The sequence below is a fragment of the Serinus canaria genome, chromosome 2, assembly GCF_022539315.1.
Source record: "Serinus canaria isolate serCan28SL12 chromosome 2, serCan2020, whole genome shotgun sequence".
In the NCBI taxonomy this organism is placed as follows: domain Eukaryota; kingdom Metazoa; phylum Chordata; class Aves; order Passeriformes; family Fringillidae; genus Serinus; species Serinus canaria.
The window spans coordinates 122,443,727-122,471,213 of NC_066315.1; the positions used below are offsets into that span (position 1 = coordinate 122,443,727).

Sequence of the window (27,487 nt, forward strand, 5' to 3'; positions counted from 1 at the left end):
TCTGGGTGATCCTGCCTTGGCAGGAGTTTGGTCAGGATGAACCCCAGAGGTCCCTTCCACCCTAACGATTCTGTGATCCTGTATTTCACGGAAGGAGAACCCTGATCACAGCATAGCCTCAACGTATGGGCTTCAGGACCCGTCAGATCGCACCTGAGTCAGAATACACCTTTTTTTTTCAGGGAGATGCCTAGACCCGGTGTCCTGCTCCCTTGGGACCCCAACCAGGGCGCAGCCTAAGGGCGGGTGACATCTCTCGGCCTCGGCGAGGCGGCGCGGGGCTGGCGACCCCCGCTCCGGGCGGGCGGGGGCCGGAGCGGGCGGGCCGGGGCCGGGGCCGGGGCCGGGGCCGGGGCCGGGGCCGGGGCCGGGGCCGCCCTCCCGCCCGCCCGCCGGGGCCGTGGCCGCCGCCCGCCCGGCCAATGGGAGCGGCGGTTGTTGGCGGGCCGGGCGGTGGCGGCGTTGCCACAGCAGCGGCGGTCGGAAACCGAGCCCAGCCCGAGCCGGCGGTCGGGGCGCGCCATGGAGGGGCTGGAAGGTGAGCGGCAGCGGCGGGGCAGGGGCAGCCGGCGGGCGCCCGGGGCCAGGCGGGTCCTTTGTGCTGCGGCTGGGGCGTGCTCGGGCGGTGGCGGCCGTGGGAGCGGGGCCCGGGCGCCGCCTCGCTCGTTCGCGGTGCCCCGCGGCCGGCAGTGCTGGGGGCCGGCGGGGCTGAGGCGGGCGAGCCCCGCGGGAGAGGGCAGCGGACAAAGGCGGGAGGCAGCGGAGCCCGCGGGGCCGGGCGGCTGCAGGAGCGGGCTCTCCGCGCTTTGTCTCGGGCGCCGCTCCGCTCCCGCACCGGCCCCGCCGGCCCCTCCCTGCGGCGTCCGCGCTCCGAGCCCGCTGGCCGGGGCCCTGCGGGCTGGGTGCGGCGCAGCGTGCGGGCATCTCTGCCAGGAGCCCTTTTTTCTTTTTTGCTAACAGATGGCTAAGGTGGGTGTTAAGATCCGCTTATCGTGCTAGGGAAATGCTCAGTGCGGTGAAGAAAACTAGGTACGAATTTGCTGACAGGGTATTTTCAACTTTATCCTGTGCCGGTTCAATTAATGGAAACGTTCTTGCTCTCTGAAATGATAACATCATTTTCATCGATGATGTTATTATCCATCATAACATGGATATCAGCTTGGAATTCATGAAGTTACAGTTTGCAATCTAAGCATTTTTGTAGGCCTGTCATTACTGCATTTTGCAAGCTGCTTTAACCATACTACTTTAAAAAATACCTGTTCTGAAAAACTATACAATACAGTTATTAAATCTTCCATGCTCTACTTTTCTAGAAGTAACTGAGTGCTTAAATATGAGTAAGCACAAAGTAGCCTTTGTTCTTTATCCCTTCTAGAACAGTTGGAGAACTGAAGTAATTTTCACAGAATACCTGTGTTCTGTCTTTAGTAGATTTTACTATAATCAGACACTGTTCTTGAGCCTAGTGACTTCATCAAGACTCTAAATTTGGACATAACTTGGTATTAAAATCCCAAGAGCTTTCTTTGATTCACTTGGCATTCTTTGCTGACTATCAGTGCCTTTGAAATTTGAAACATGGTGTCCAGTGTTTATCAAAAAATGCCTTATCAGGCATTCCAGCTCTCAGGACAATGGTATGTTACCTCTCCAGAAGGGAAGAGCTTGCCTTAATTTTGAGTAAGCTGTGTATTTGGCTGCATTTGAGACTACATCATCTGCAGCATATCTATCAATTGATTTGGCTGTGTGCTAGTTTACCAAGACCAGCTATGCTTGCTGTGTTATGTAAGCTCTAGCACTTTAATTACAGGGGGTAGGAGAAAAATATCTACAGATAACAGCAGAATGCTGAAAAGACTAGTGATTTTTTTCATGAAATTTGTCCAGTTCCTGACTTCGTTGGAAATGGTTTGTAGCTTGTTTGTATTTCAGAAGGTACTGGGAGTGGAAGGAAGTGCTAAATCATAGGTGAAATCTCATGTTTTACTTAACCTTTTCTGGAAAGTTCTTTCAAAAGCTAGAGCTTGTCAAAGCATTTTTTCCATCACGTGAAATTATTCTTCTGAACGCTTGAGATTATTTTCAGAATATCACAGAACACAAGTTATGTCTAAAACTCCAGTTATCCTTGCCTTGTGAACACTCATATCTCACACTGTTATCCACTGTCCTTGAATGCCAAAGTTTGTGAAACTGAAGAACAATTTTCTTCATTTGTATGGGTCATTTTATGCCGTGTTTTTATTTTTCTAAAACCACCACAAAATAAAATACTTCTCTTTCTGTTTCAAAACATTTGAAGCAAGTCGGTTTGCTTTTATTTACAGTTTTTCAGTTTAGGCTGTCTCTATTCTTGTGTATTATCTTAGGCTCAGATTAAATTTTTGTAGAAAGGTTGCCCTAGAACAGAAGAAATGTAAGCAAAGCCAATAATAATAATAATAATAATAATAATAAATTGTTTCATTGGATATTAAACTGTTATTCAGTCATTGCTCCATTGGCAACTCAGAGGAGCGTTGCTGGTTGCCATCTTGGATTAAATTAATATTTGGATGTGCAATTGCACAGTCATACCCATCTGACATAGAAGTATGGGCAGCTTCTGAAATCTGGCTCAGCCTGCTGCCTCATTATATTAGTGCTTAGTAATATCATTTCCCAGAGCTGCCTGGTGCAGTAGGTGCTTGGCAGCTGTGCGTGCCAGGGTCGTGGTTATGGGGAAGGGCAGGAGTTTATCTGTTGACAGCAGTCTCTTGGTGTGTCTTTGGTGGTGGCAGACCCCCTCAGGCTCAAGATGCTTGTCCTGACTTTCCAGCATCAGAAGCTGGTGCTTTTGCTTTGCTGAGGATCAGCACTATAGATGAGAGATCTGTTTTACTTTGGTTTAAATGAGCATGCTATTAATAAGAAAGAGCTCTACCCAGTTTATAATGATCTTTCCAAAAAGTGGAGAGATGAATGTGTAATGGTTGGCAAGTGAAACTGCATTAATGACATTTAAAAAGCTAAAGAATATTTTCAGTGTCACCGTTGCATTTTCTCACTCTGTGCAAGTTTAAATGTTCTGTGAAATGGCAAAGTAGGTTTCTATGTCACTTGAAAGTTCCTTCTAAAATTTACTTTTGTTGCTCCTTTAAGGCTGTTGCTCTATTAGGTTATTTTTTATCAGTATTGTTATTTTATTAGATTAAGTCAAATTTGTACCTTTAAAGGTTTGTAAAAGTAATGAGTGCATGCTTGTCATTAGAGGTGACAAATCTGATATTAAGTCTGAAGTTGCTGCCTCAACATTTGTTGCTTTGCAGCTTGCATGCTGCTTAGCTGGTTTTCAATTTCCATTTAATTTACTGATGAAAATAGAGCCACAGACTGGCTCTGTCTGACAATGTAATGATCTCTAAGGTGAGCTTAAAAGTCCGTTCGTGACTTTTAAGTAGTTCACCATGTGGTGAATCTCAGGACCGTTTTTGATGGATTAACTTGTTCTTGCTGATTTCGCTGCTGGATGTCAGGAAAAAAGCTGTTACACTGGTCTGTTTGTGGCTCTCTGTTTTGCTTGAGAGAGATGGAACCAAGCGCTGAATTCCTGACTTCATTTAAGCCAGAGCAGTCCAATGGTGGTGTTTGATCGGCTTCTCTCCCGTCTGTTGTTTTTTCTGGGAGGATGCCGGCAACAGCTGCTTGAGCCAACTAAGTGCTACTTCCCACACTTGTTCACAGCCCATCCCAGCCTAAGGAATAAGGGGCAGAGGGGCTGCTGTGTCCGAGGGCAGAAGTCCAGCTCTCTGTGGTAGGTCATGGCAGCGCTTGCCCAGCCCCAGACTGGAGCGGCCAGGGAAGGCTGGTTGTGGTTGGAAGGGGCTGGCTGGCTGCTGGCTCAGGAAATAGCCTGCAGTGTCAAACCCAGAGCTTTCCCTTGCTGATCTGCCTAGGGACTGCACTCTGAGCAGTCTGGGTGTGTCCTCGAGGTCTCCCTGTACAGCATCTTCTGCTGAGAGCTGGGGTCTGTGCTGTCACAGCAGTTGTCCCTGGACCCTTCCCTGGCATGGGGAATGTCTGAGATGCCCTGCCCCACCCCTAACTGCGCAAGACAGAGATCTTTGGGGTTTTATGTTAGTAAGGTGACTCTTGAGAGCAAGTGCTTGTTCTTGCTTTGTCAGAATTTCTGAATGCCCAACTTATTTATTTTCCTTAATAGTGTAAAAAATTATATTTTTAGAAAACAAAAGTACTATTAATTTGAGTGTTCTTTTCCTTTTAGAGTTGATCTTTGTCTTGCCTCACTGGATCCATGCAGCAGCTTCCTTACTTTGGTGTCCATTTTCTTTAGCTCCATTTGACTTCAGGCTTCAGCTTTTATTTTTTTTAAATAGGTGTATCTTTTGTCCAACAGAAAAAAGAATTTTTTTTATTGCACACTGTTCTTAAATCAGCAACTTTGAAGCTATTAAAGATTGAAATGCAAAACTGATATTAATGTACATAATTTTTAATAAGTTTTTTTTAATAAGTTATTTGTATCTGGTAGCCTTTAAAACACAAAGATAAATGTGTCTGCACTGAACTGATGCTTCCCTGGGCATACTTAAACCTCTGTTAAGTGATCTGAATTTGACATTTAGCACTCTATAACTGGTCAATTTATTTACTCTTTTTGAAGTCATCATGTTTTTATTTTTTTAATAATGGTTATTTTACTTAAGGAAAAATCCCTAAATCTAGTTTAGGCTAATAAGATATGGAGAAGTGCAGTACCAGAATATGTTTCACCTTTAAAGGAGAGGAAGTAGACAGGAATGTGTCTAGACAGGAATTTGAATGTTTCAGATTAGTTTCTTCAGTTTCTTAGAAGTAACTGATTTTATGCCCTTTTCTAAAGTTTTTTTTTTAGATTTCTTGCATTTTTAACTTAAATTGCAGAAGCTAGATTGATCTAATTGACTTCAATTGATTGAATGTAGTGGAAAGATGAACATGTTTTAGCTGCACGCAACATGGTGTGGTTGTCATCAAGAGCAAGCGTTGCATCTCAGTGAAACCTGGTTTCAGGAGGATGGAGCAGCTGAGGAGTGGGCTTACTTCCTAAAGAAATCCTGAAGGAGGGGCAAACTAGGAATCAATATATTGTAAATTAGGTTTATTATCAGTTTTTTTTTTAATACATCATTTTTTGCCAATTAAGATTCTGATAAGCAAGCAGACTTAGGTAGGGATTGCTCTGTCCAATTACACTTGAAGAATGTGTAAGCCCAGATTTGCTTTGGGGATCACTACAGCAAAACAGTCTTTGTTTAAGGCTAGTGTGAGAAGGGGAGTCTTTGCCTGACTGCCCTCACAGTCATCTCATTGCCTGTAGCCTAATATGGGAGAGCAGTGTGTTTATGAAGCCAGAGCAGAACTGTCTAACATTTGCATAGGTTTTGCAGGTCACATGCTTTCTAGTGCTTCTAGTTGATCTTAAAGCTTGTTAATAGAAAGCCAGATGATGTATCTGGAATTCAGATCTGTCAAATAGTGCTGCTTGTTCGCCTTTGGTTGAGTTGCGTTTCCGTAGGCTTTGCAGGGGAAAGTTTAATAGATTTTTCTGGATGACTGTCATGACTGAGTGACTCTCTAGAATGTCTGCACATTAACACTTAGTATGGGAACAAATGGATGCCATCAGAGGTCTGCTCTCTGTTGCAGAGCTAGGATCTGGTTGGGATCGTGTAGGTGGTAGGACAGCTCACAGGACTGCAGTGCTGTGGTGGATGAGTACAGGCTCTTCAGGAAGAACCAGCTGGACAGCAAGGGGGGAAGTTGCCCTTTATATGGGAGAGCAGTGAGAATGCAATGGAGCTTTGCTGTAGAAACACCTGGGGGAGTATGAATCAGGGTTAGCAGGCAGACCAGTGTGGGAACAGCTGTTGTGGCTAAAAAGTCACTTGGTCAGGAAAAATATGAGGTCTTCTTCATAATTGGAAGGATCAGTGTATTCACAGGCCTCCTCATGAGAGACTTTTACCTCTGAAGAGACTTTAAGCTGCTGAAGGGACAAATCAGTAAGGTGCAAGTAGCTAGGAGGCTTCTGGTATGCATTGGTAGCAAATTCCTGACCCAGGTGACCAAGGAGCTGGCAAGGGGAGGCAGTCCTGCAGTACTTCCTAGGTTCATGTGAGATGTAAAGGTCAGGGGCAGACTTTCCTCCAGTGACTGTAGGATGATTGAATTCAGGATCCTGAGAGGAGGGAGCTGGGTAAATAGATCTCAGCCCCAGAGTTCAGGAATGCAGTCTGTGACTTCAGGGATCTGTTTCCAAGAGTCCCATGAGAAATGGCCATAGTGAGCTGGTTATTTTTAAGGGTGTGTAATGTGACTGGCAGGTTTTCACATTAAAAGTTATGCTTCATGTAAGGAAGGAAGCAAAGAAGGACAGACAGTTATAGTAAAAGGGAGTTCACCATGATGTGAGTTGTATGTGCTGCTGTTACAATCATTCTTGACTGCATGGAACTCATTTCTGTCACCAAAAAACCTATACAGAATCCTCCTCCAGGCTGTCACTTTGAGGCAATGGGTCTCACCTTGGTGTGTTATTTTCAAGAAATGCAAACAAAATTTGCAATCATCAGACTCACTCATGTTCAGTTCAATAACAGGGTTTTTGAAATATAATGCATTTTCATTGTCAGACTGAAAAGCTGGTACAAAAATGTGCAGAGGTACTATGAAAGTCTTTTCAGCTTGAAGGAATGGATGCTACAGTGCTAAGGTGTTATCTTTTGGAAACAGAAGTGACAGGTTTATACAAAATTGTCAGTGTGGGAGTACAGGAGAATTCATGAGGCTTTCCTATAAAATTGGGAGTAGATAGATAAAAGTAGATTGATTTGCTATTTGTTAGACAATTGTCAAAGCTTAGCTGCTTAAAAATTTCAAAGTATATGAATGGGTGAATAGTAAAAGGCAGGGCTTACTATGATTTACTCTTCCTTTGTCTCTTTCCTGCAAACTGCAGAATAGCACAGGTGAGAAGAGATGTGCTTGGTGAGGTAAAGCATACACAATATCATTTACCAAGCAGACTTGACTGAAGTATGGCAAGTACTGCCTGTTTTTAAGAATTACAGTCAGTGTATTTGCCTTACTTGCGTTTTCATTTCAAAATTCCTTTCGGCAAAATAATGCAAATTTGCAAAACTTCAATCGTTATTGGAATACTTTTTTCCTACTTTGCTACATTTATACTTTCATTATGTTATTTAATTCTCTTCAAAACTGCTTTTAAAAAATTAATGCTCTAAATTTAAAAAATTAATGCTCTAATTTAAAGGAATGTTCAAGGATCTGTGCAACCTGGTCTACTTGAAGGTGTTCCTTCCCACAGGAGGGGGTTTGGAACTAGTTGATCTTCAAGGTCCCCTTCAAACCCAAACCATTCCATGATTCTGTGAAGTGTTCCCTACCTGTGTCACTGCACTGGTACAATTTTTAGGTGGCTCTTGCTTGTAGTATTTGCTGTTGGTTAGGCTGTTGTTAGTTAGTGTGTTGATTAAAAAAATATAACCCAGTCGTTATTGCTTATTGGACATAAGTTAGAGACTGGGCAGTCCTTGGAGAACCAGATGCTGTGGCCTGATGATACAGATTCTAACTAATGTGGAGAATGAACAGCATTTTTTTTATTGCACCATAAATATGTGGAACTCTTAAGTGACAAATACCTTGCTTTTGGAGATGAGAATAGAGTTATGCTGAAAGCAATAAATACAGTTTTGTAGAAGAATTTGGCAAGTGCTCTTCAAGTGATGACTTTCAACACTTGCAGATTACTTGCTGGCTTCAAATAGGTACCTAGTCCCTAGGCAGGGAATTGTACCAGGCTGTTTCTGCATGTTTGAGTTTAGAGAGGCTTGATAATTCTAATTATCACAGGTTTCTGGCCTAAATAATGTGGTGCTGTCACTTCTGTCCATAAATAAAAGGTTTTGAAGGGCAGTCGGATTTCACAACCTGACGAGATACTTTTACAAGTGCAGTCTTGTTTCTGCACTTTGTATCTATGTGCTCTATATACTTGGGTATATAGAGCTTTCCAAAAGAAAATAGTGTAACAAAACTTCAGTTATTCAGCAGTATTCGAGGCTTCTGCTCCCTCTAGGTGTGAAGTCTATTTACACAACTGCTTTATCTGTAAACATGACGGCAAGAACAAGTGACTGTGACAGCTGTGGCTGTGACTGTGTCAGATCAAATGTATATGTATTGATGGGTCCCTGCATTGTACTGAGAAAGATAAATAGAACTGGCAGCTTGCCCTTTCTGCTGTAAATCGATTGTGCTGTTTGAATATGAGAGAAGAGAAAGAATGAAGTTGTTCTCTTGAAAGCTCGGTTTCAAGGAAGTCTAAGCTTATCTATAATACTGAAAGCACCATGATACATCTGGAGACTGTATAGCTGTACTGTCAGACTTAGTGGTCCACCCAGACTTTACAGCTAAACTCTTAACTTCAGGATCAGAAAGTAAAGGGAACTAGACTGTAACCATACTCAGAAGGGATGTGTGCAGTAACTTGTGTAGGTACGAACCCAGTGATATGGAAGTAGAGCTGGAGGAGGAGGAGCCCTGACAGGGACAGTTTACAAACAGGATAAGATTATTGTAGTCCTGCTAATAAGCTTCCAGTCTGGTTAAGTCAGATACCCAGCATCATAGTAGGTTGTACACTGTGTTTTTGTCTGAGACCTGATCTCAGGAAGGCAGTAGAATAGGATGTAAAGCTCAGCATCTGAGCTTATCGCAGTATTCTGTGGTATTCACATAGCAATTTTGATCATATTTATCTTTTCTCTAGATGTGTTTTGATTTGACAAACATTAATAATTATTTCAGTCCTTCTCCAAGTTAACTATATTCATTCATGTTTTATACAATCATCTAAACTGCTGGTGATTAGCGGTATTAAAGTTGGTAAAAAGGAAAATAAGTGTAGCTGCTGTACAACCAAAATAATTTTAAAAAGTCCTGCACTGTTGCTAAACTTACTGACTGAAGAAAATTGACATGACACTATCTCACTACCAATTTCTATTCTCAGACCAATTTCTCAAGCATATCCTCCTTCTGTTTCCTGATTTGAGTGTTCCTTTTTTTTTTCCCTTGACCTACTCCCTGCAGTGCATCCCAGATTAAAAACCATTTCAGTTAACTTTTTTTCAGTAAAAAAATTGCAGTAGATATCACACATTAATATCTTAAAAAAAAATAAACCAAACAAAGCCAAAATTAACTCAATTGCAACTTTCACAATTTTATTCCCTTGCCTTTCTTTTAAGTTATCAGATTTCATGTGGATAGCATTGCTAACCCTTCTGTAAAGGAAGATTCATGGACTCCTAGAAAGAAATGTTAAGGTTTTGTGGTTTTGGTTTGTTTGGTTTTGGGTTTTTTTTTAATTTAAAAGTGAGGAAAATCACAGAGGAATTAAGAAGCTAAAGGGGTGAGTGTGCCCCTTCATAAAGGACACTTGGCTTCCCATTTTCAACAAAACTTCAGGAACTTTCATTTTTAAAAGATAACTTCCTTATGTGCTTTGGGTCAGTGATTTGTGTTACACAGGAAATGTTGGCAGTAGGACTAGCTCTAGGCAGATGTGGTTACCTGCCAGCACCAGGGGAGGGTGGGAATGCTGTAAGGAAATCCAGGTCTGTAGCTGCAGCTGCACTAAGTGGTAATTGGCATTCCTTGTGCTTTGGTATGTCGTATGTAAATACTGCTCATTCAGGTCAGCAGCTCTCAAGTCTGCCTCTTTCCATGGGGAATTTAAACACCAGCTCAAATTCTAGAACATAGAAGAAAACTGTGGAACATGTAGTTTCTTTTACTACGGCAGATATTTGAAAGAATTCTGAAAGAATTCTCAGCCAAAGTCTTAATCACATACTGTATACCTCGTCAAGACCACTAATTCTGATATATTTCAGCTAATTTATTGAAGACACAAGCAGTGTCACTTCATATTTTTGGGAAATGGCTCTCTCACTTGTTTCTGCAAAGCTGAGGGTTGTATCAGAATGATGTCATAAAAAGAAGTGGAACTCTTTAAGCAAAAGTGAGTTTGCAGCGACATAAGTTATCATTATCAAGAGTGCTGGGGACTCTGAAGAATGAAGTAATGAAATAAACAAACAAATCTGTGCATATTTTGTATTTTTGAGTGGACTAATTGAGGAAAGGTTAAAATCATTGCTGCTTACCCTTCAGATCAGTGGTGAGGGCAGGTTCCCAGCCATCTAAGCCTTGTACCAGTGTTCATGAGCTCAGGGTTGTGGATTTAAGAAAACAGACCTATGGAAAAAATTTCAGATGTGATTTTTTAAAAAAGAGTTTGAAAAAATACAGTTAAAAACCAAGTTCCTAGTAAATCTTTATCACATTCAAGTACAATTCAAATGCAAGAATAGGAAAAAAAAAGATTCATCTGCATGTTTTGAATTTTTCCTACTTCTTGTACTTGTGTTCATCTAAATGCACAGATATTTAGATGGCACAAAAGGAAACTTGATTATAGCTTCCATTTGTAAAACTTGGTTACTGTCAGTGCAGTCCTGCTGTGCTGTGGTAAGGAAAGGTGTATTTATATCTACATGGAAAAGGTAAATAAATTAATTAAAGGTATGAACTAAATGTTTTAAACTGCACTTTTCATGTGATTTATGATTCTTAAAATGCATTATGCTCTGTAGTATGTTCATACAACTTTTACATTGCATACAGATAGTTACTGGGGGTGAATTTGCTTTAAGTAATTGAAAAAATCAGAAATAGACAATAATTGCTGATGGTAATACAGATTTCACTCAGTTTTAATCTTTGCATTTGGGCAAAAAAGGTTTTCAGTGGGAACCATGGCTGCCTGAATCTATGTTTGTTTACCGTGAAGTATTTAATTAAATGATTCATCTTTTAGGACTGGTCATACACTTAGTTAGCAAGTGTGTATTTTTAGGTGGAAAACAGTTTTCCACTGGGAAGCTGGGAACAAAAGCTGAGCAAATCACTGGACATTGCTATATTGATAACTTTGTTAGTTTAAGATGCTGCTTCACCTAAAATACAAGTCAATTTGAAGTGGTTTTATTTTAATGCAGTGTAAATAGAGGCAATTGTATTGTCTGCAATAGTCAGATTGAGTGCAGAGAAAGTTACTAGTATGTCTCAAACATAATCCAAATTTACTGCTTCTTTCTTGATGTATATGTGATATAAAAATATCCCTATAGTCCTCTGGTAGATATAATAGATGCCTTTTATTGGGAAACCCTGCAGTTTTTCATCTCTGCCATGACTGTTGCTTAATGCATACTATATAAATATATTTGCTTGCATTGGCCTTGATACTTTGACTTGTTGGTCTTTTGTCTGGTTCTGTGGAACTGCTGTATGTCAAATATGCTATTTACGTTTTTGTTACCAATGCTTGAATAGCAACATCAGAAATACTTCTGTAAACCATCAGTAATAATCTGAGTAAAATATATGGTAAAAATAGCATCAAGACTGTTTTCTTTACAAGAGAAAGTGGAATAGTTTATCTTAGTAGAGCAAAGTAAATAATGGAATATGTCCTTTCTATATTTGACACTAAATTTGATCTTTTCCAAAGACACAGAAATACCCACTAAACAGCTTTATTCTTGGTATGTATTTGAGCTGTCATTGGGACTCACAAGGGATTTTTTATTTCCATATTGATATGCATCCTTTTAAGGGAGTGGAGTTATGTATTATAAATAATCAGAATTGCTGGTGACGTGTTGCTGGGCCTGAGAGCTTCCAAAAGTACCTAAGGACTTTGGTATTTTTTTTGCCTTTCTCGTCTGCATAGCCTCTGCACAAGTCAAAGGATGTATACTTTTACAATAACAAATGTTATTATGGCTAAGTGTATATGAAGTTAGCATTTTTTTAAATAATGTTTTGTCATTAATCAAATTTTCTTAAAGAAGTATGTTGTTTTTTTTAAGGTGAGGTTGCAGTGCAAACTGGAGATCTGTTGCCATGTAAGATTTGTGGAAGAACTTTCTTTCCAGCAGCGCTGGTAAGTGGTGTGAGCCCTCTTGGCTTTTAGATTTGATAAGTTGATATGAAAGTTAGCAGGGCTTACTATAGCTAAATAAAATAGATCTAGGTGCTTTGTTTTGGTAGGGGTTTTGTGTGTTTTCCCCTCCCAAGTAATTACTGATTCCAGTTGTCTCAGGTTTGAAGCTCCTTAGAAGGAGTTTAATTTTATTTTAAGATCCCATCATTTCCTGAAATACATGCCTCTAAAAATGTCTTTTCTAGTGTTACAGAATCAATCCTTGTATTTTGCAGTTTTAAGTCTCAGCTTGTAAATGAAGTGTTTTGTTTGCAGTTTCCAAAACTCTCTTCTCCATTGTTAATAGAAATCGGTCAGTCCTTAAATGTGAATATGAATTTCAGACACCTGTGATTTGCTTTGCCACTCAAATGGCCAGAAAAAGCTGCCTACCTATCATCAGATTTTTTGCATGCATGGTGCAAATATAGTTGCTTTCAACTTTTCTTCATTATCACGCATGGTTTTGTGACTCTATATATATCCATGAATTCCTGTGGTTCTATTTCAAAGGTAGTAGCTGGCATAAATGTTTGAGTGAAAAAATCTGAGCTTATTCATCAAGAGTTGAGGTTTTTTTGCTATCTTTTTTATCAAGAAAGAGGGAAATAATGTGTTAATAAGTTCTGTTTTTAAAACTAAGTTCTGTATTCTCCTTTTATTTTGCTTCTTACAGAAAAAGCATGGACCCATTTGCCAAAAAACTTCTGCCAAGAAGAGGAAGACATTCGATTCCAGCCGACAGAGAGCAGAAGGAACTGACATTCCCACAGTAAAACCTCTTAAGCCTCGGGTATGTTGTAATTTACTCTGAATATGTGCATTTTATCATACTATATATACATTTTAATAAGACTTATTTCTGCTGGAAGTCCATGTTAATTAGATAACTAAGATTTAGAAGAAATCTTAACTATGATGTTATGTACTAAAATAAGGCACATGCTTAGCTTCAAGTAAAAACTTCACAAAGCTTTCTTTTTTTGCCTCTTAGCCAGAACCACCCAAAAAACCTTCCAACTGGAGACGAAAGCATGAGGAATTTATAGCAACTATACGAGCAGCCAAAGGACTTAATCTTAAAGATGGTGGAAAACTCCCTCCACCACCTCCACCATCATATGACCCTGGTATGTAAAACAGTCAAGTTCCTTAGAGATTTTTCTTTAAGTTAATGTGAAGAAGCTTGAATTGAAAAGAAATTTGTTGGAATGAAACATTCACAAGTTCTTGAAGATGACTTACTGTGCAATCCCTATGCAGATGCTGGATTGCGATTTAGGGTCTGACTGGCTCACATCCTGTGTAGATTTCAAAGCCCATGACTTGTTTTTAATGTGTGAAAAGATAACTGGGGCCAATTTGCAGCCTGCTACTGTTTTGTAAATCATAGGCTGGACAAATTGTTTAATACCTTGTTTGTGCTCACAACAATAGCAGATTGCCTTTTTGATTAGCTGACACCCACAACATATTTACATTGTGGGGATGCACTTTTGTGTTCTTCAAATGTAATCTCTCCCATTTCTTGCTGAATTCACGTGTGGTTTAATGTATGCAGTGTATGCCTTAATGCCTCCTGTGTTTTTGGAATGTGAGATATGTGAAGTTTGTATTAGCAAGGGCAGGACACTCTTTGGTTGTCTTTGAACTGAGACTGGGTAAAGTGTCCAAGCAGTTTGATGTGAATGAGAAGGAAATACACTTTTCATTTAACTTCTGGGTTATGATAATAGACTGAAGAATATATTTCTTCCTCTTGTCCTAAGAGCTAAACCATTTGATTAGCTGAATAGCTATCTTCAGAAGGATTGGGAAAAAAACATGTGTTTGCTTCTGCATGTCTCTGTGGTCAGCTGAGAATGTGAAGTGTTCCCTACCCTGTTTCTTTGCAGAAGATGTGTTAGTCCAGCATGAGGATTGTAGTGATGCATTCATTCTAAGAAGTAGTAATGATGCATTCATTCTATTATTCAGCATTCTGTTTTTACAATCCTGAAAAGCCATATAGCTGATTTTAAAAACTAAAGCCATCTTAAAGCCAATAGCAAATGCTGTGGATAAGAATCACAAGGCTTGATCATGGAAAGAATCATTAATAATCTGTATAGCATATCAATGTTCTACCCAGTTGAAGTTGGTTTTAGTCTCCTTGCTTCAGTCCTACTGCAGTGGGTTAGACTTAGGAAGAGGAAGCCAGGAATGAAGAGACCTGCACAAAATGATCGGTGCATATTCTTCTCCCAAATAGAGCAGGAGCAGCTACTGATGCTCCTTTTCTACTTGTCATGTAGGAGAGTGGGAAGATTGTGAATGTACTATGAGTGTATCCCTCCTCTCCGACTCAGCTCTGTCTTGGGCATGCTTGTTTCTAGCAAGCTGCAAGTTTTTTTCATTTGGAAAGAGTCTCATATTCCTACTTTCTACTTAACTGCTCTGAGCTGGCACATATTGCTGCTTCTTTCATCTCCTCTTTTCTGAGGAAGTGCAGAATGGCCTCAGATTAAGAAGGACCTTAAGTCACCCTGAGCTTGACTGTGTATGTGTACTGCTCTCTTATTTTCATCAATTTTTGTTTTATAAAGCTTACATTGACTCCTAGGGGTTCTTCGGGACAGTGTGAGCAGTACTTTCAGAGAACCAAATGTCTGACTGGCACTATGTGTTTTACAAAATGATGAAGATAAAATTCCTGATTCCTAAAAGTATACATTCATCCTCTCTAGTCTGATACATTTGTGGGCTTTGAAAGTTTTCTGTGGAAATTGAGCTCTGCACTAGACAGAAATGGCATATTATCTAGGGGTTTTCACAGCTGGTTTTTTTTCTTTCTTTTGTTTTAGTTTCTTTCGAATCATTTTGGTTTGACTACATAGCTGTTACAATTCTGTTTCTGATTTTTTGTCCCTTAAGGTGTAGTTGATGTTCAAGTGTTCTGACAGTAGCAGAGCATATGTAAAATAAATAAATAAATATTTGTTGTTTTTACTCCGTGAGATTCCCATGCTGTCACTTCTCTGTGTTCTTCCTTTGTCCTTAACTCACACTTCATGGTTTGGTGGCCATTACATCATTTAACTTATGCAAAACTGTTTATAAATATTTAAAGGGACAAGTATTTAAGCTTGATCTACTGAATTTGGACTAGTAACATGTAATCCAAAACTTATTTTAGATTTTATTATATCTAATTGTAATTTTGGAGGCAGTGACTGTTGAATTTAATCTCATTTTCTTCAATACATTTCTAAAATTACCTAGAAACACGCTAATTTAACCTGCTTTGACAGTGTCAAGCTTTTTTAATGCTTGCATGGTTTTGAATACTCTAATCTGGGGCATACAGCATTAATATATCTGAGCACTAAAATACACAGTTGTCTGAAACTGTAGTCCAAACAAAGCATTTTCCAAGGGCACTGTATTTTAAAGTGTGTATTTCCAGCATACAGATGATGTATCTTTTAATATTTTAAGCATTTCTGTAGTCCTTTTTGTTTTTTCCCAATGAGAGTAATATTTCCAGTATGTAATAGTGTTTGCAATGTGACTAAATTAATCTTGCAGAAGTAACATGGCCACCAGTTACTTTCTTTTGCATCTCTCTAGAGGCAGCTCCTTATTTTGGCTGATTTTCTTCTGATTCTTTTTACTTTTTAAATTTCTGATTTGTTTTATAATAATCACTTCCAGTATTACAGATAGTATTTTTCAGTTCTTTCAAATTTGTCAGAGGAAACAGATTTGTTGTCTTTTGCTGATTGTGTGGGAAAAGTTTTAATGTATTCCCATATCTTGAACAAACTGAACTGTTAATGATTTCTTTAAATTTTTGATTGTTGTTTAGCTTCTTCTCTGCTTCCTTCCAGCTGATCTCTGTGACATGTCCTGTTACCTCTTTGGCTACCTTCTCTGCAGAATAGCATCACAAAGTGTTTCTGATTTTGCTTAGGTTATTTCTAATCTTCAACTATTCTTATCCATCAAATAAGAATATGCTTTTACCTAGCAATCTGTGTTTCATTTTCAGATTCAAAAAGCCATCATTTCCCCTGGAGGGAAGGCTGGTCTTTAAAAGACTTTAAAACACTGTCATTTTTAAAACAGATTATTAATGTTATATTTCTATGTTTTTAAGACTACATTCAGTGTCCATACTGTCAGAGGAGATTTAATGAAAATGCAGCTGACAGGCACATCAATTTCTGTAAGGAGCAAGCTGCACGTATTACTAATAAGGGGAAATTGGCAGCTGATACCAAAGGGAAGCTTCCTACTCGCACTCAGGTGAGCTATAACACTTTTCTTAACTTGTAACTTGCATTCAATGTGAAATCAAGCTGGTTAAATAGGGTGTTACTTTTAAAAAGAATGAACTATTTAATTCTATAATTTTATTATTTGCCCTCACTGAAATTAGACACTAAGCATGGATGAGGTTTTTGCTTTCTTAAACTGCAGAGATCCATAAGTCAGATGGCAGCAGTTGCAAAATGAAAACCAGTCATAAATGTAATTGAGAAATGTGCAAATGCCAAGTAAAGATAGCAGGAGGAAATAGAGATGCAGTTTTTGTAAAGGAAGTTGTGCTAGTTCTGTTGTGCTAGTTTCTAAATTCAGTTGAAGACTTGCTTAAGGGGCAAAGGTACCTGACTACAGGACAACTGACAGCAGTATTGTAGCTACTTAGAGGCTTTAGAAGGATTCAGGTGTATTACAGAGTATTTTGAATTAGGGCAGGGATTAGTCCAGACCACACAGGTGAAAGTAAGATTTGGATTTGAAAGATAAAAATAATTCTACCTTTGAGTATTTGCTTTTAAATTAATTGGTAATGAGATTATGCTTTTAATCTAAACAAAGCCACTAAGTTAGGGAATGTTTGCTGCTAGTATAATCTGTAAGTATTAATAGAAGGTTAATAGCAGAAAACAGACTATCAGAAACCATTTGCATGTTCCCGTACCAGAAACAGGTTACCTAGTAGGAAATCATCCTCGGTTCTCCCACAGTACCTGAAAGAACTACCTGTTGTGTTATATAGATGGCTTGATTTAATTGCTTAAATTTCTAGGTTGTATTTTGTTACAGTACAAACCTGCTCCAGTTAAGAAGATGCCTTCTGTAGGATCAACACCATCACCATCATCCCGCTTACCACAGCCAAGTGGTGTTAGCAAAACTGTTGTAGGTATGAAATGGATGTTATGAATTGTTCCATGTCTTTTCTAAATAATAATTCTCAAACTATGCAGTAAAAATTGCTTGTTTATTTGCTATAGTGGTTCGTAAAACCTCATTTGAAATAAATTTAGAAGGGGCATTGATTGCCATCTATCTAAAAAAACTCTTGAGCACTTAAGATTCTGGTTTATATACCAGGTCTTTTTTTTTCTAAATTGAATATGGAAAATCACTTGGGGTAGTAATGCATGATTGTATCGAAAACTTATCTCTGTCATGCTTAATTCTGTAACTAATTTGTCTGCTGAATATGATCATAAATTGGTGAAAATACATAGTCAAGGCATGTATATTAGAATTATGCAAACATCAGTCTAATTTGGGTTTCAGATATCATCAGATATCAAACATCTTCTGTTCATACATACTTTGACTTTTCTTCCCCCTTTTTTCCTGAGCAAAGTAATTGAGATACAGTATGTTTTCTTAGAATAAATTACTGTATCTCGATTACATATTTTCTATGCATTTCTTGAAACATTTTCTTTTTGTATTATCTTGATACTGATTCAGGTCTCTGTATTTCTAAAACTCTTGTTCTGAATTTTGCCATTAAAATGTTTTTTTAATAAATTGTATCATTTCAGCAGCAAAATCTTACGTTTTCTTATATTTTTATGCTTGCTTTTCAACTGCAAGGTGTCTCTTCAAGTAAAGCACTGTCTTCGTCTGGATCCAGTGGGAGCAAAATTCAGACATTATCACCAGCTCATAAAAACTCGCCGGGAATGGTGAACCCACAGGCAGGGTGAGTTTCATCTAATGTTGTCATTTATTTCATATTTATGTTGTTCTAGTTCTAGAAGTCTCTGTGGTTTGTTTCACTTACTTTTATTTATTTCCCCTGTGAGCTTTGGAAGTACAGTGTATTGCATTTATCCTTTATCTGTAAATATAGCTAATATTGAAGGAACGTTAAAGAAGGCAAAGGTTTTATCAAGTTGATTTAACAACAAAGGAGATCAAGAGATAAAAATAAAATATATTAAAAATTATAGAATAGGCAGAAGTGGTTGGAGTAATGAATTTTTTCTTGGTAAAAGTGAAGGGTCTTAAAAAAGCAGAAAACATTAGGCATAATTTTCTACACTGTGTGGAAATTGAAGAAAGGGGCTTCTGCCATAGACTACAAGGCAATTGTGACAGGATCTTCTCTATTAGCACAAAAGGATGGAGGCTTTCTCTTTTCCCTTTCCTAAGAGGCAACAAATGAATAAGCACAAATAAGACAAAACCAGTGCACTTACAACAGCAAGGAGTGCTACATGAAGATTATTAGTGTTCAGTGTAAGTGCTGGTGTCATCAAGGCTGTGACTCATGCTTTACTGGAGGGGTAGACATTTCACAGGATCTCATAGAGAAATGAAGGAAGGGATTGAAGAAAAGTGGTGCAATTCTGCAGAAGTTTGAGTAGCACCAAGGAGCACTGAGAACACAAAACATAAAAGGAAATTATTGCAAGTATAACATTGGTGATTGAAAAAGATATATTCCTATAAGAATGCATATCCAATTGGTAAAGACTGTGTAATTTGAAAAAAAGTCAATGTCTTAAGTTCATGAGGAAGAAAAGGATATTCTGAAAACTCATGGGGTTGGAGACCAATTACACAAAACTAAGAGATTTTTAGTTTATCACTCTTAAATTTTACAGGTTATGCATGAGTATGAATTACAGCTCTGTCATGTTTCCCTCCTAATGTCCTGTAGCATCAGGATTCAATTCTGTCCCTTCCTTCTCTGTCTACTCATGATAACTCTATCAGACACAGGTCACATGCAGAGTCCATGAAGTTGACAGATGTCTTTCTTTTTTTATTTCCCCCCTCTCCCAGTCTTTGGTAAGCTTCACTACCATTTGTAGGCATTTATGCTGTGACTGTCAGAAAATCCCAGCCCCTTATTCACTGACTTCCTTTATTTCTCCATTTTTAGAAGTTGAATTAACACCTACCGATGAGTGGCAAAAAAGCAGGTCTGCAAACCACAGTAAAAAAGTCAGCTGAGATGATTTGAAGGCATGCTTCTGAGTCCAGTAGTGTAACCCAGCTGTCTGGGAAAGGTTTTTTTCCTGTTGAAAGTTCCTAACTGAAGTCTCTATTTGTCAGGGAGGATGCAGCAATTTTGGTCTTCACTTGTTAACAAGGAAGTTCTATGTAATTTTACCAGTCAGTTGCTGTTGCAATAAACATATGAAATTTGGTATGAACCCCCTTGTGTTCCAGCTGTTCCTCAGAGATCAGATGGGCTGAGTGCAGCTTGGCTTAATTCCTGATTATAACCATAGTTAGTCACTATGGCTGGTTTTGTTCAATAAGAACTTTTACAATTCCAGATTCACAAATAATGTAGTTTATTAAAGCAGCAGATCACTGACTCTTGTTAGATTGCTGGTGATAAAAGCAGTAGATTTCCAAAATGTTGTATAACTGTTCCCAGCTATACTCTTGATGCAGCCAGAGGCACAAATCTTACCAAAGAGTCATCCCTGCTTTGGGGAGGGGAGAGAGAAGCAAGGTCATGTCCTCATACTCTGGAGGAGAGTATGAGATCCTCACAAATGGAGGATTTCAATTATCAATTTTAGACTTTCTGGAAAAGTGGCGGTATGACTACAGTCAAATATAATTGCTTACCACTTACGGTGGTCCTAAGTGGAGAAGCAGCTTTTTCTCATTTTCATATTGCTGGGTACATTTTTCAATATATTAATTATCTTTGGATACCTTTGGCTGAATTGGTTGTAACAAAGGCAGCAGAGATCCCTAATTATTCATCATCATCCTCCACCCAGGTGAGGGAGCAGTGAAGGCCACCTGACATTACTCCTGTCAGCATGTTACCACCTCACATCATCTTCCCAAAGGAGCGGATTTGTAGCAGAGGCTGGATGTGCATGGATAAGGTGGAGGGAGGCTGATACTGAGGTCTGGATGCACTCCTGTGTTTCACTGAGACACCATTGGGCTGTGAGACCTCTGCCTCACCCCAGGCATCATTCAGTTGTTAAGCTTTGTTCCAGCCTAGTGCAAGATAAACAAGTGGCTTATCTCACATTTTTGCTCAAACAGCCTTATGAATTCTCCACAAACTCACAGCATCTCTGTATCTTGACATAATAAGTCTGGCAGTTTTCCACAGTTGCTTACTGGACTTTGTTTTCAGTAGTCTTCCATTTTCTCCTCTGTTGCTTGGAGAAGCAACTGTGACATGATTAAGCCAAAAGCAGCTGGGGAGATGTTTGCCCAAGTTCTCTCTGTTTATGCATTCTGCTAAGCACAAATAGATGGCTTTGGCACAGCTCTCAGATAATGATCTCTGCTGAAAGACAGTCAGTAAATGTTAGCTTGGCTTATAACCTCAATTGCCTACACAATTTCCAGATTTTATGAGTATGAGTGGGTGTGATGAGTGTGTTTCTTTCTACAGTCCTTCTTATTGCTCTAAAAAACTTGTTGTCTTCTGTTTTCCACCTTGCCCTTATGGCATTTGCTGCTCATACTAACCAGTCTTCCACAGGTGGCTGTTACATGTGTTTCCTTCCTAAGTGCTGTGTCTGTGACCTGGCATTTCGTTTTTTAGCTTCATTGTATTCACATCTGGGGACAAATTTGTCAGAAGTTGTATTGAAGCAAAGAGGTGTACCAGGAAGTTTCATCATGGAAAAGTTAGGTTTGTCAGATTGGTCACTGAGAATTTTGGCCTTAATCATCTCAACTTCTGCCTTAGTACTGGGGCATGAGGGGGAAATACATTGGGTTCTGCTGAAATACCTACGGAATTATACCAAAGCAGGGATAGAGATAAAAGCTATTAGTTATTTTCACTCTCACATGTCCTATGTGAGAGTGAAAATAACTAATACTGCAGTGACAGATTTTAAACATTAAAACATCCTATAATTTAGTCTATACAGATAAATGCAAGTAGAATTACTTTCTAAAATAGAACAACTTTTGAGCATTACCCTTCAGTAGGTTTAAATAGGATTTATTTCTTTTACTACATTTATGATTTAACCAGTAGAATGAAGCCTTAGTGTGAGATCTGGGATTCTGTTACATTGAAGTCAGACAGAGCTTATGCTGGAGGATAAGATGTTAGGCTCTTCTGAATTGTTAGTGAAACAATTTGCCGAGCAGTGTTGTGTGGGGTTATTAATAAGGGCAATCTTTTAAATGGAATGTTAAGCAGTCTCCTTTCTTTTCTCCTTGACAAATATTAAAGAGCCTACACACATTATTTTGACCAGGTTAAATTTCAGGTTTTGCTGTAAGAGACAAGTTCCTACAGTTTGCACAAAGGGAAGCTGTAACTTCGGTGCTTTTTTAGGTATTACTTCAGTGTGTAACCTTCTATCTTTGTCCAGATTCTTGTAATTCTGGATTTTCCAGAGACGTAATAGAAGAGAGGCTTAATAGTAGAACTGCAATTCTATTGTGCAATATCAAGGGTGAATTCTGTGTACCAAGTGATGGGACACCACTGCGTTCTGTGGAGCCGTGCTCGCTGTTCGTGCAGCGAACGGCAGGTGGCGCTGGCGCAGCGCGGGCCGGGCCGGGAGAGTTGGGTCCAGGGAGGGAGCTCGGAATCCTCCATCGCCTGTAAAGCTCGTGTGCCGCATCGCAGCAGCAGGCACTTTTACTATGTAAGGGCACAAGTGGAACTTCAACCTCCGACTTCAGTTATTGTAAGTTATTTTCACTGAGCAGTGTCCTTTTTTTTTTAATTTGAATTCTCCCATTCTGCTCCCCAAGTAAAGGACTACTGAGAGAGCACAGCACAGTATCATCAGCATAAGCTGTGTTAGTGCCAGTCAGGCTTACTTTGTATGTGTAGATCAGGATGTGTCAGCTGAGTCCTGCTGTGAGTTTTCTTTTTCTGCCTGGACACAGACAGTCCTTCCAGTATGAATGAAAGTGTTGCATAAGGACATCATTTCTGGGTCATACAGAAACAAGTAAGGAGTAGCATGTGACTATTGTAGTCAGTAGGAAAATCTTCATTCATTTGGGTGAAAATAGGTTTTTATCCTTTTGTTACTGGAGAACTGAGAAAAGGAAGATTAATTCTATATAAGTTATCTGTCATTAGGCTTATAATTGGATGTCATGTTATGAACCCAAGTTAGATATGCATTTTATTACAGTATACAGGTTAGGGGTGTCTTACATTTCTTGAGGTTTATGGCTGTCAGAAGTAATCAGATGTTCAGGAGAAAAAGTTGGGTAGGTTCTTTCTAACCTAAGGGTAAGCAAACAGGTGAACTCCACACCCACATGCCAACTGTTTTGCCCATCAGAACCTGACACCGTTTGTGGCCAGACAGGGATCTTTTGTGTGTACAGATTGTCTGTACACGTTTCATTTAGGAACAGTTATGTATGTTTGTTTGTTTGTTTTAATGGGGCTTGGAAATTATATTTTTTATTATGGCAAATTAACCCTTAAAATTTATTTTTAATTTTTGTTTCATTTTGGGGATAAAACATACATTTTAATGTTAATGTTTCCCTCCTGGGAATCATATCTGCTAGTGACAGATCCACTACTATCTTACAGCTGAAATGCAATATGAACAGCACACCAAATCAATAATAGTAAATTTTAAATTCCACTTACATGTTTGCCATAAAGCATTTGTAGCCTTTAAAAACATCTTTTTAAAGCAGTTTGTTCCTTTTATGAAGACCATAACTTACAGGGCTTTGTTCAATGAAATCAAGATATCTAAGTAGTTGTCTTCAAGATCTTTACATTTCAAAAGATTTTTGTAATCATGGGGTTTTTTCATCAGAATGTGAAAGGGATGTCAACTTTGGGTTTTTGGTTTTGTTAAAGTGTGAAAAAATACTGTAGTGCTTTGTTTTGACAGTATTATTATGGCTTCTAGGATATTTCTTTGATGTCCTATTCAGTATGTGCCTGGAGTTCACAGATTAAGCTGATAATTTGTTAAAGTTCAAAAATAACTAAGAAAATCCTGTTAGGTTGGAGTATGTACCTTACAGTGTCAAAGACCTCAGTCTTGCTTCTCAGTTTCTTGGGAGTATGTAAAGAGTATATATTGGGTCAAACAGGAGTTGATTAATTTGAACTAGACCATCTGTTTGGAAGGCTATTTGTGGGTTTTACTTTGTGGTGATAAAAATGCAGAATTTACCTTGAAGATCTGATTTTCTAATCTAAGTTGTGATTTCTGAAAAGCTACAGTTTTCCTTATGATGATGTGAGGGATTTTTTTTTTTTTTGGTTATTTTGTTGGTTGCTTTTTTTTAAATGTTTTTGAATTTTGATTTTTGGGTTTTTTTTTGTTTGGAAATGGTATCCATAATACTAAAAAAAAAGTATTAAAGTATTGGCTGTGTGTATAGTATTACCTATTTTGAATAGGATTTTTGTTGTTAAAACAAAGCTGTGTTTCTTTCAGGCTGTCCTCTATTCTGCCTTTACAAATTAAAAAAAAAAAGAAAAAGGAAAAATTTTTCATCTTGCTAATTCTAGAGTTGCACACACACACACACACACACATATATATATATATATATGTTTAACATTTTTAGTGCTTAAATTTATTATGACTTGTAGTTATGAGCCCCCTTTTCTAGATGTGTTGTATGAGGTCATGGAAGCTGTTCTTTAAAGAAACCAAATGTGAATATATTGTGCATAATTTGAGAATATCTGGCATTAGTGTTTTGTTTGAAAAAGAATTTTAAAAAATGTATTGGAAACCTAATCCAGTGTCTATGAATCCATTCCTCATCAAAGCAAGAAGAAACCCTTTTGTTTGCTGGATAATTAAAGTCTGAGTTTTATTTTTTTGTTGTTGTTGTTGTTTTTAAGTCAATGGGATTTCTTTGGTAATATAAGTATTGAATTTAGAGTATTTTTAATTTCTTTTTTTTTTGCATAACTTGAACAGCAATATAGCACTGTCCTTATGAGCACCCCTTTATATATTTTAATAGTAAGATGGACCAGTTAGGCCCAGCACTGCTAACTGGGAGAGATGTACAAAGGTTTTATGACACTGATACAAAAACAGACAGTACCATCAAAAGGCCAGATGAGTTGTTGCCTGTAAAGAAGTAAGTATTACAAATCAGTGTGGTTTATCTATTCTGCAGAAATGTTTCTCCTGAGGAGAAAAGCATGTCCTTGATGAACATCAGCTTCCCAGCATGTCTTCCATATAAATGTTGTGGGAGAAGAGTAGATGATATCATTGGTATCAGAGTGAGGTAAACAGCTTCATAGGACAGGGAAGATGAAGGTTTCCCTCTGATTTGATTTCTTCTGTCAGTGCTTGAATACAGATTAGAAGTAACGAATTTGCATCTTGATTGCAGATTAAAAGTAATGAACTGGTGCCTTTTTAAACCCAAGATAAAACTGATTTGCGAAGTGCAAAGCTGAAGTAAGCATTTATGCCTGATAACTATACTGGTTTTTGACAAAGTAAAATTATAATTTTATTCTCTTAAGGTCAAATATCTCTCTAACTCCTACATCTGTAAGGTAGCTGTGATGATCCAAAAATATGAGGAAGGCAGGCTTTGTAATGAGAGGTAAAGTCTTTGGTTAAGTCCAACTTACCTCAAATAAAGACTCCTGAATATTCAGAAATTTTATAAGATCTAAATTTGGAAGGAAGGTTATTCCAATTATTCTAATCTTTTAAAAAGGAAATAGATACTAAATTGTAGTTAAACCTTTGTTATATTTTGGAATATGCCAAATTCAAATAGGCTGTGTTTTAATATTCTAAAAGAGAAATAAGTAATGGATTATGTGGGACATACATGGAATGTATTGCTTTGCCTATTAGAAATGTGCCTGAATCTCTTAATGCTGTAACCAAAGCTGCAGTATCTTTGCGACAGGGACTTTGGTTTTGAAGAATCAAAGGGAATGAAAGGAATGGGAGCTCTTTTTAGACAAACAGAATTTCTTTGTTTTTATTTGCTCCTTTGCATGTTTGGTTAGAGTTACAAATCCTGTGAACCATCAAAAATTAGCTCAGTTTTTCATTTTGTGATACATTATTAAGATGTTGAAAATTTAGCTTGGTGGATTACTGCAATTGCTTAAAACAGGCCCTATCCATAGAGCAGTGATTTGATTTTTTTCTTCTCGAGAAAAATTTTTTAAAAGTTATAGGCTTTATATACTTCCTCTGCTCTCCAGACAATCCTGTTGTTACTCAAGTATCTACTAAGTTCAAGAATTAAATCTGCCTTACTGGCAGTAAGTTATTCAGTGTATTGCAGGCCAACAGTGTTCAGCAAGTGTGAATAGTTCCTAAACTTTCTTAAATTGAGCACAGCAGCGTGTATGGTTGCAGTTCATGGCAAAGGTTTCTGGACTTTGGGACGCATGCCATTAGTCAGCAGAAAGTTATTTATGACTTTGCACAGAACTATGAGCTGTTGTGGGTAACAGTGGCAGCTGTCAAGGATATCTGAAAACACTGTCTAAGAAGCAAGATTTATATATCAGTGTTTTGTGATAGAATTCAACCAAATCATACATGCATGCATAGAAAAATAAAAGTTTCTTTTATTTTCAGATTTTTATTTTGCAAGCAATGGTAATTCAACTAGGTGTACATGAGCTGCTTTAAGAAGAAAAGTCACTTTCAATCATATTTCTTTTAAAACAGAGAGTGGATAATAAATTTCTTTAGAGTATGTCTTGATTTTAAGAATTCCAGCTGGTGTTCATCCACAGCCTCATCTGCTGTCAGGCTCTACTCCATGTGATACAATGTAGAGCAGGGATTTGTATAGCTTTTCAAAAACAAAACACAGAACCCAACCAAACAGGAAAAACAACAGAAGTGGACAAGGATATAGAGAATGCAGACATGGGGCAGATCAGAAAAAAACAAGCTGTGGTGGGACAAGTTGAAATAACCAAAAATATCTAACTTTGTTGGAAGGCATCTGTCTCTAGAATCGAGACAGAGATCTCCTTTGCTGCTTAAGGATGCAATTTCAAGATTTATCACCAAACATACATAAAACCTGATGCTAATTGTGTGTCTAGATTTAGGCTGAGTAAAGTTGTAGACAATAGCAGTCTACTCCTTGTGTTCATTTACTCATGAAAAATGTCAGAAATCACTGAATAGGTAAGGTTGGAAGGGAAGTTTCTGAAAACATATTTAAGGTTCTTCTATATTTCTAGAAAACTAGTTGTGGAAAAAGACTGCAGAAATATGCAGAAAGCTGGTTCTATACATCTTGGAATGAAGATGTCCTGTTCAACCTTTAATGAGTCATGTTTTATCTGTTCATGAGACTTTGCCTCCTTTTTATACAGGGTGGACTGTGCACTTTGAATGTGGCTTTTCAGTATTTCGATGTTCTCCCCTCCCCAGCTCAGTCAGTGGCCTGAATGCTGTATAAATGCACTTGTTTCTCTGAAATTTCTTTAGTATACACTTAGTACAAAAGCACCATGTGAATTTTCTGAGTACTTAATGAGATAAGGGTGTTTCTTACAGTTGAAATATAGGGAAGAATAGTGAACTGGTTTTCACATCAATTTATTTCAAATATCCAGGACTCCTAACATGATGTTCAAAACTGATTCAAAGTACACTCTGAAGAGACTTCAATTTAAGAAATTAATGCTTTTAGTTTTGAAGAAGTAGTATGTTGGTCCCAAGGTGAAAATGCAGAGAAAACTGAGTCAGTAATAATTTTGAATTTTTGTTTTTCAATTACTTTAAGCTGTCTAAACAGGAATTGAGACACAATTCTATTCTTAACTTCATTGCATGATCATCCCTGATCCATGATGATCCCATAATGTTTTTGTGTGTGCAGCTGAATGTTTTTGTGTGTGCAGCTGATTTTTTCTTTTTATGCTTTTCTGTCATCCATAACAGGTAAAGTAACAGTAAAGTCCAGTATGTTCTTTCTTCTATAGAGCTCTAATGAGTTTTACTCAGTTATAAGCAAAGGTCTTTCTTCACTGTATAATGAGATGGGAAGGAAAATAGCACAAGATGAGTATTTAGCATCTGTACATCATGGCAGTGTAATTTAGGTTACATTTAGAACTTTTATTTGAGAATTCTGTAACTTCTGAAGGGCTAA

At 38.2% G+C, this 27,487-nt stretch overlaps 1 protein-coding gene across 1 annotated transcript in view; it reads left to right on the forward strand.

Annotated features, from left to right (window-relative positions):
- Positions 1–423: 423 nt before the first annotated feature.
- Positions 424–27,487, forward strand: part of ZC2HC1A (zinc finger C2HC-type containing 1A) — a gene marked incomplete at its 5' end in the record, with an annotated part of 34,898 nt that continues 7,834 nt past the window's right edge. The window contains 7 exons of the mRNA XM_050971032.1: positions 424–538; positions 12,021–12,094; positions 12,810–12,926; positions 13,128–13,263; positions 16,272–16,420; positions 17,225–17,324; positions 18,017–18,125. Coding sequence (XP_050826989.1) covers positions 424–538; positions 12,021–12,094; positions 12,810–12,926; positions 13,128–13,263; positions 16,272–16,420; positions 17,225–17,324; positions 18,017–18,125 — 800 coding nt within the window. The remainder of the gene's footprint in view (positions 539–12,020; positions 12,095–12,809; positions 12,927–13,127; positions 13,264–16,271; positions 16,421–17,224; positions 17,325–18,016; positions 18,126–27,487) is intronic.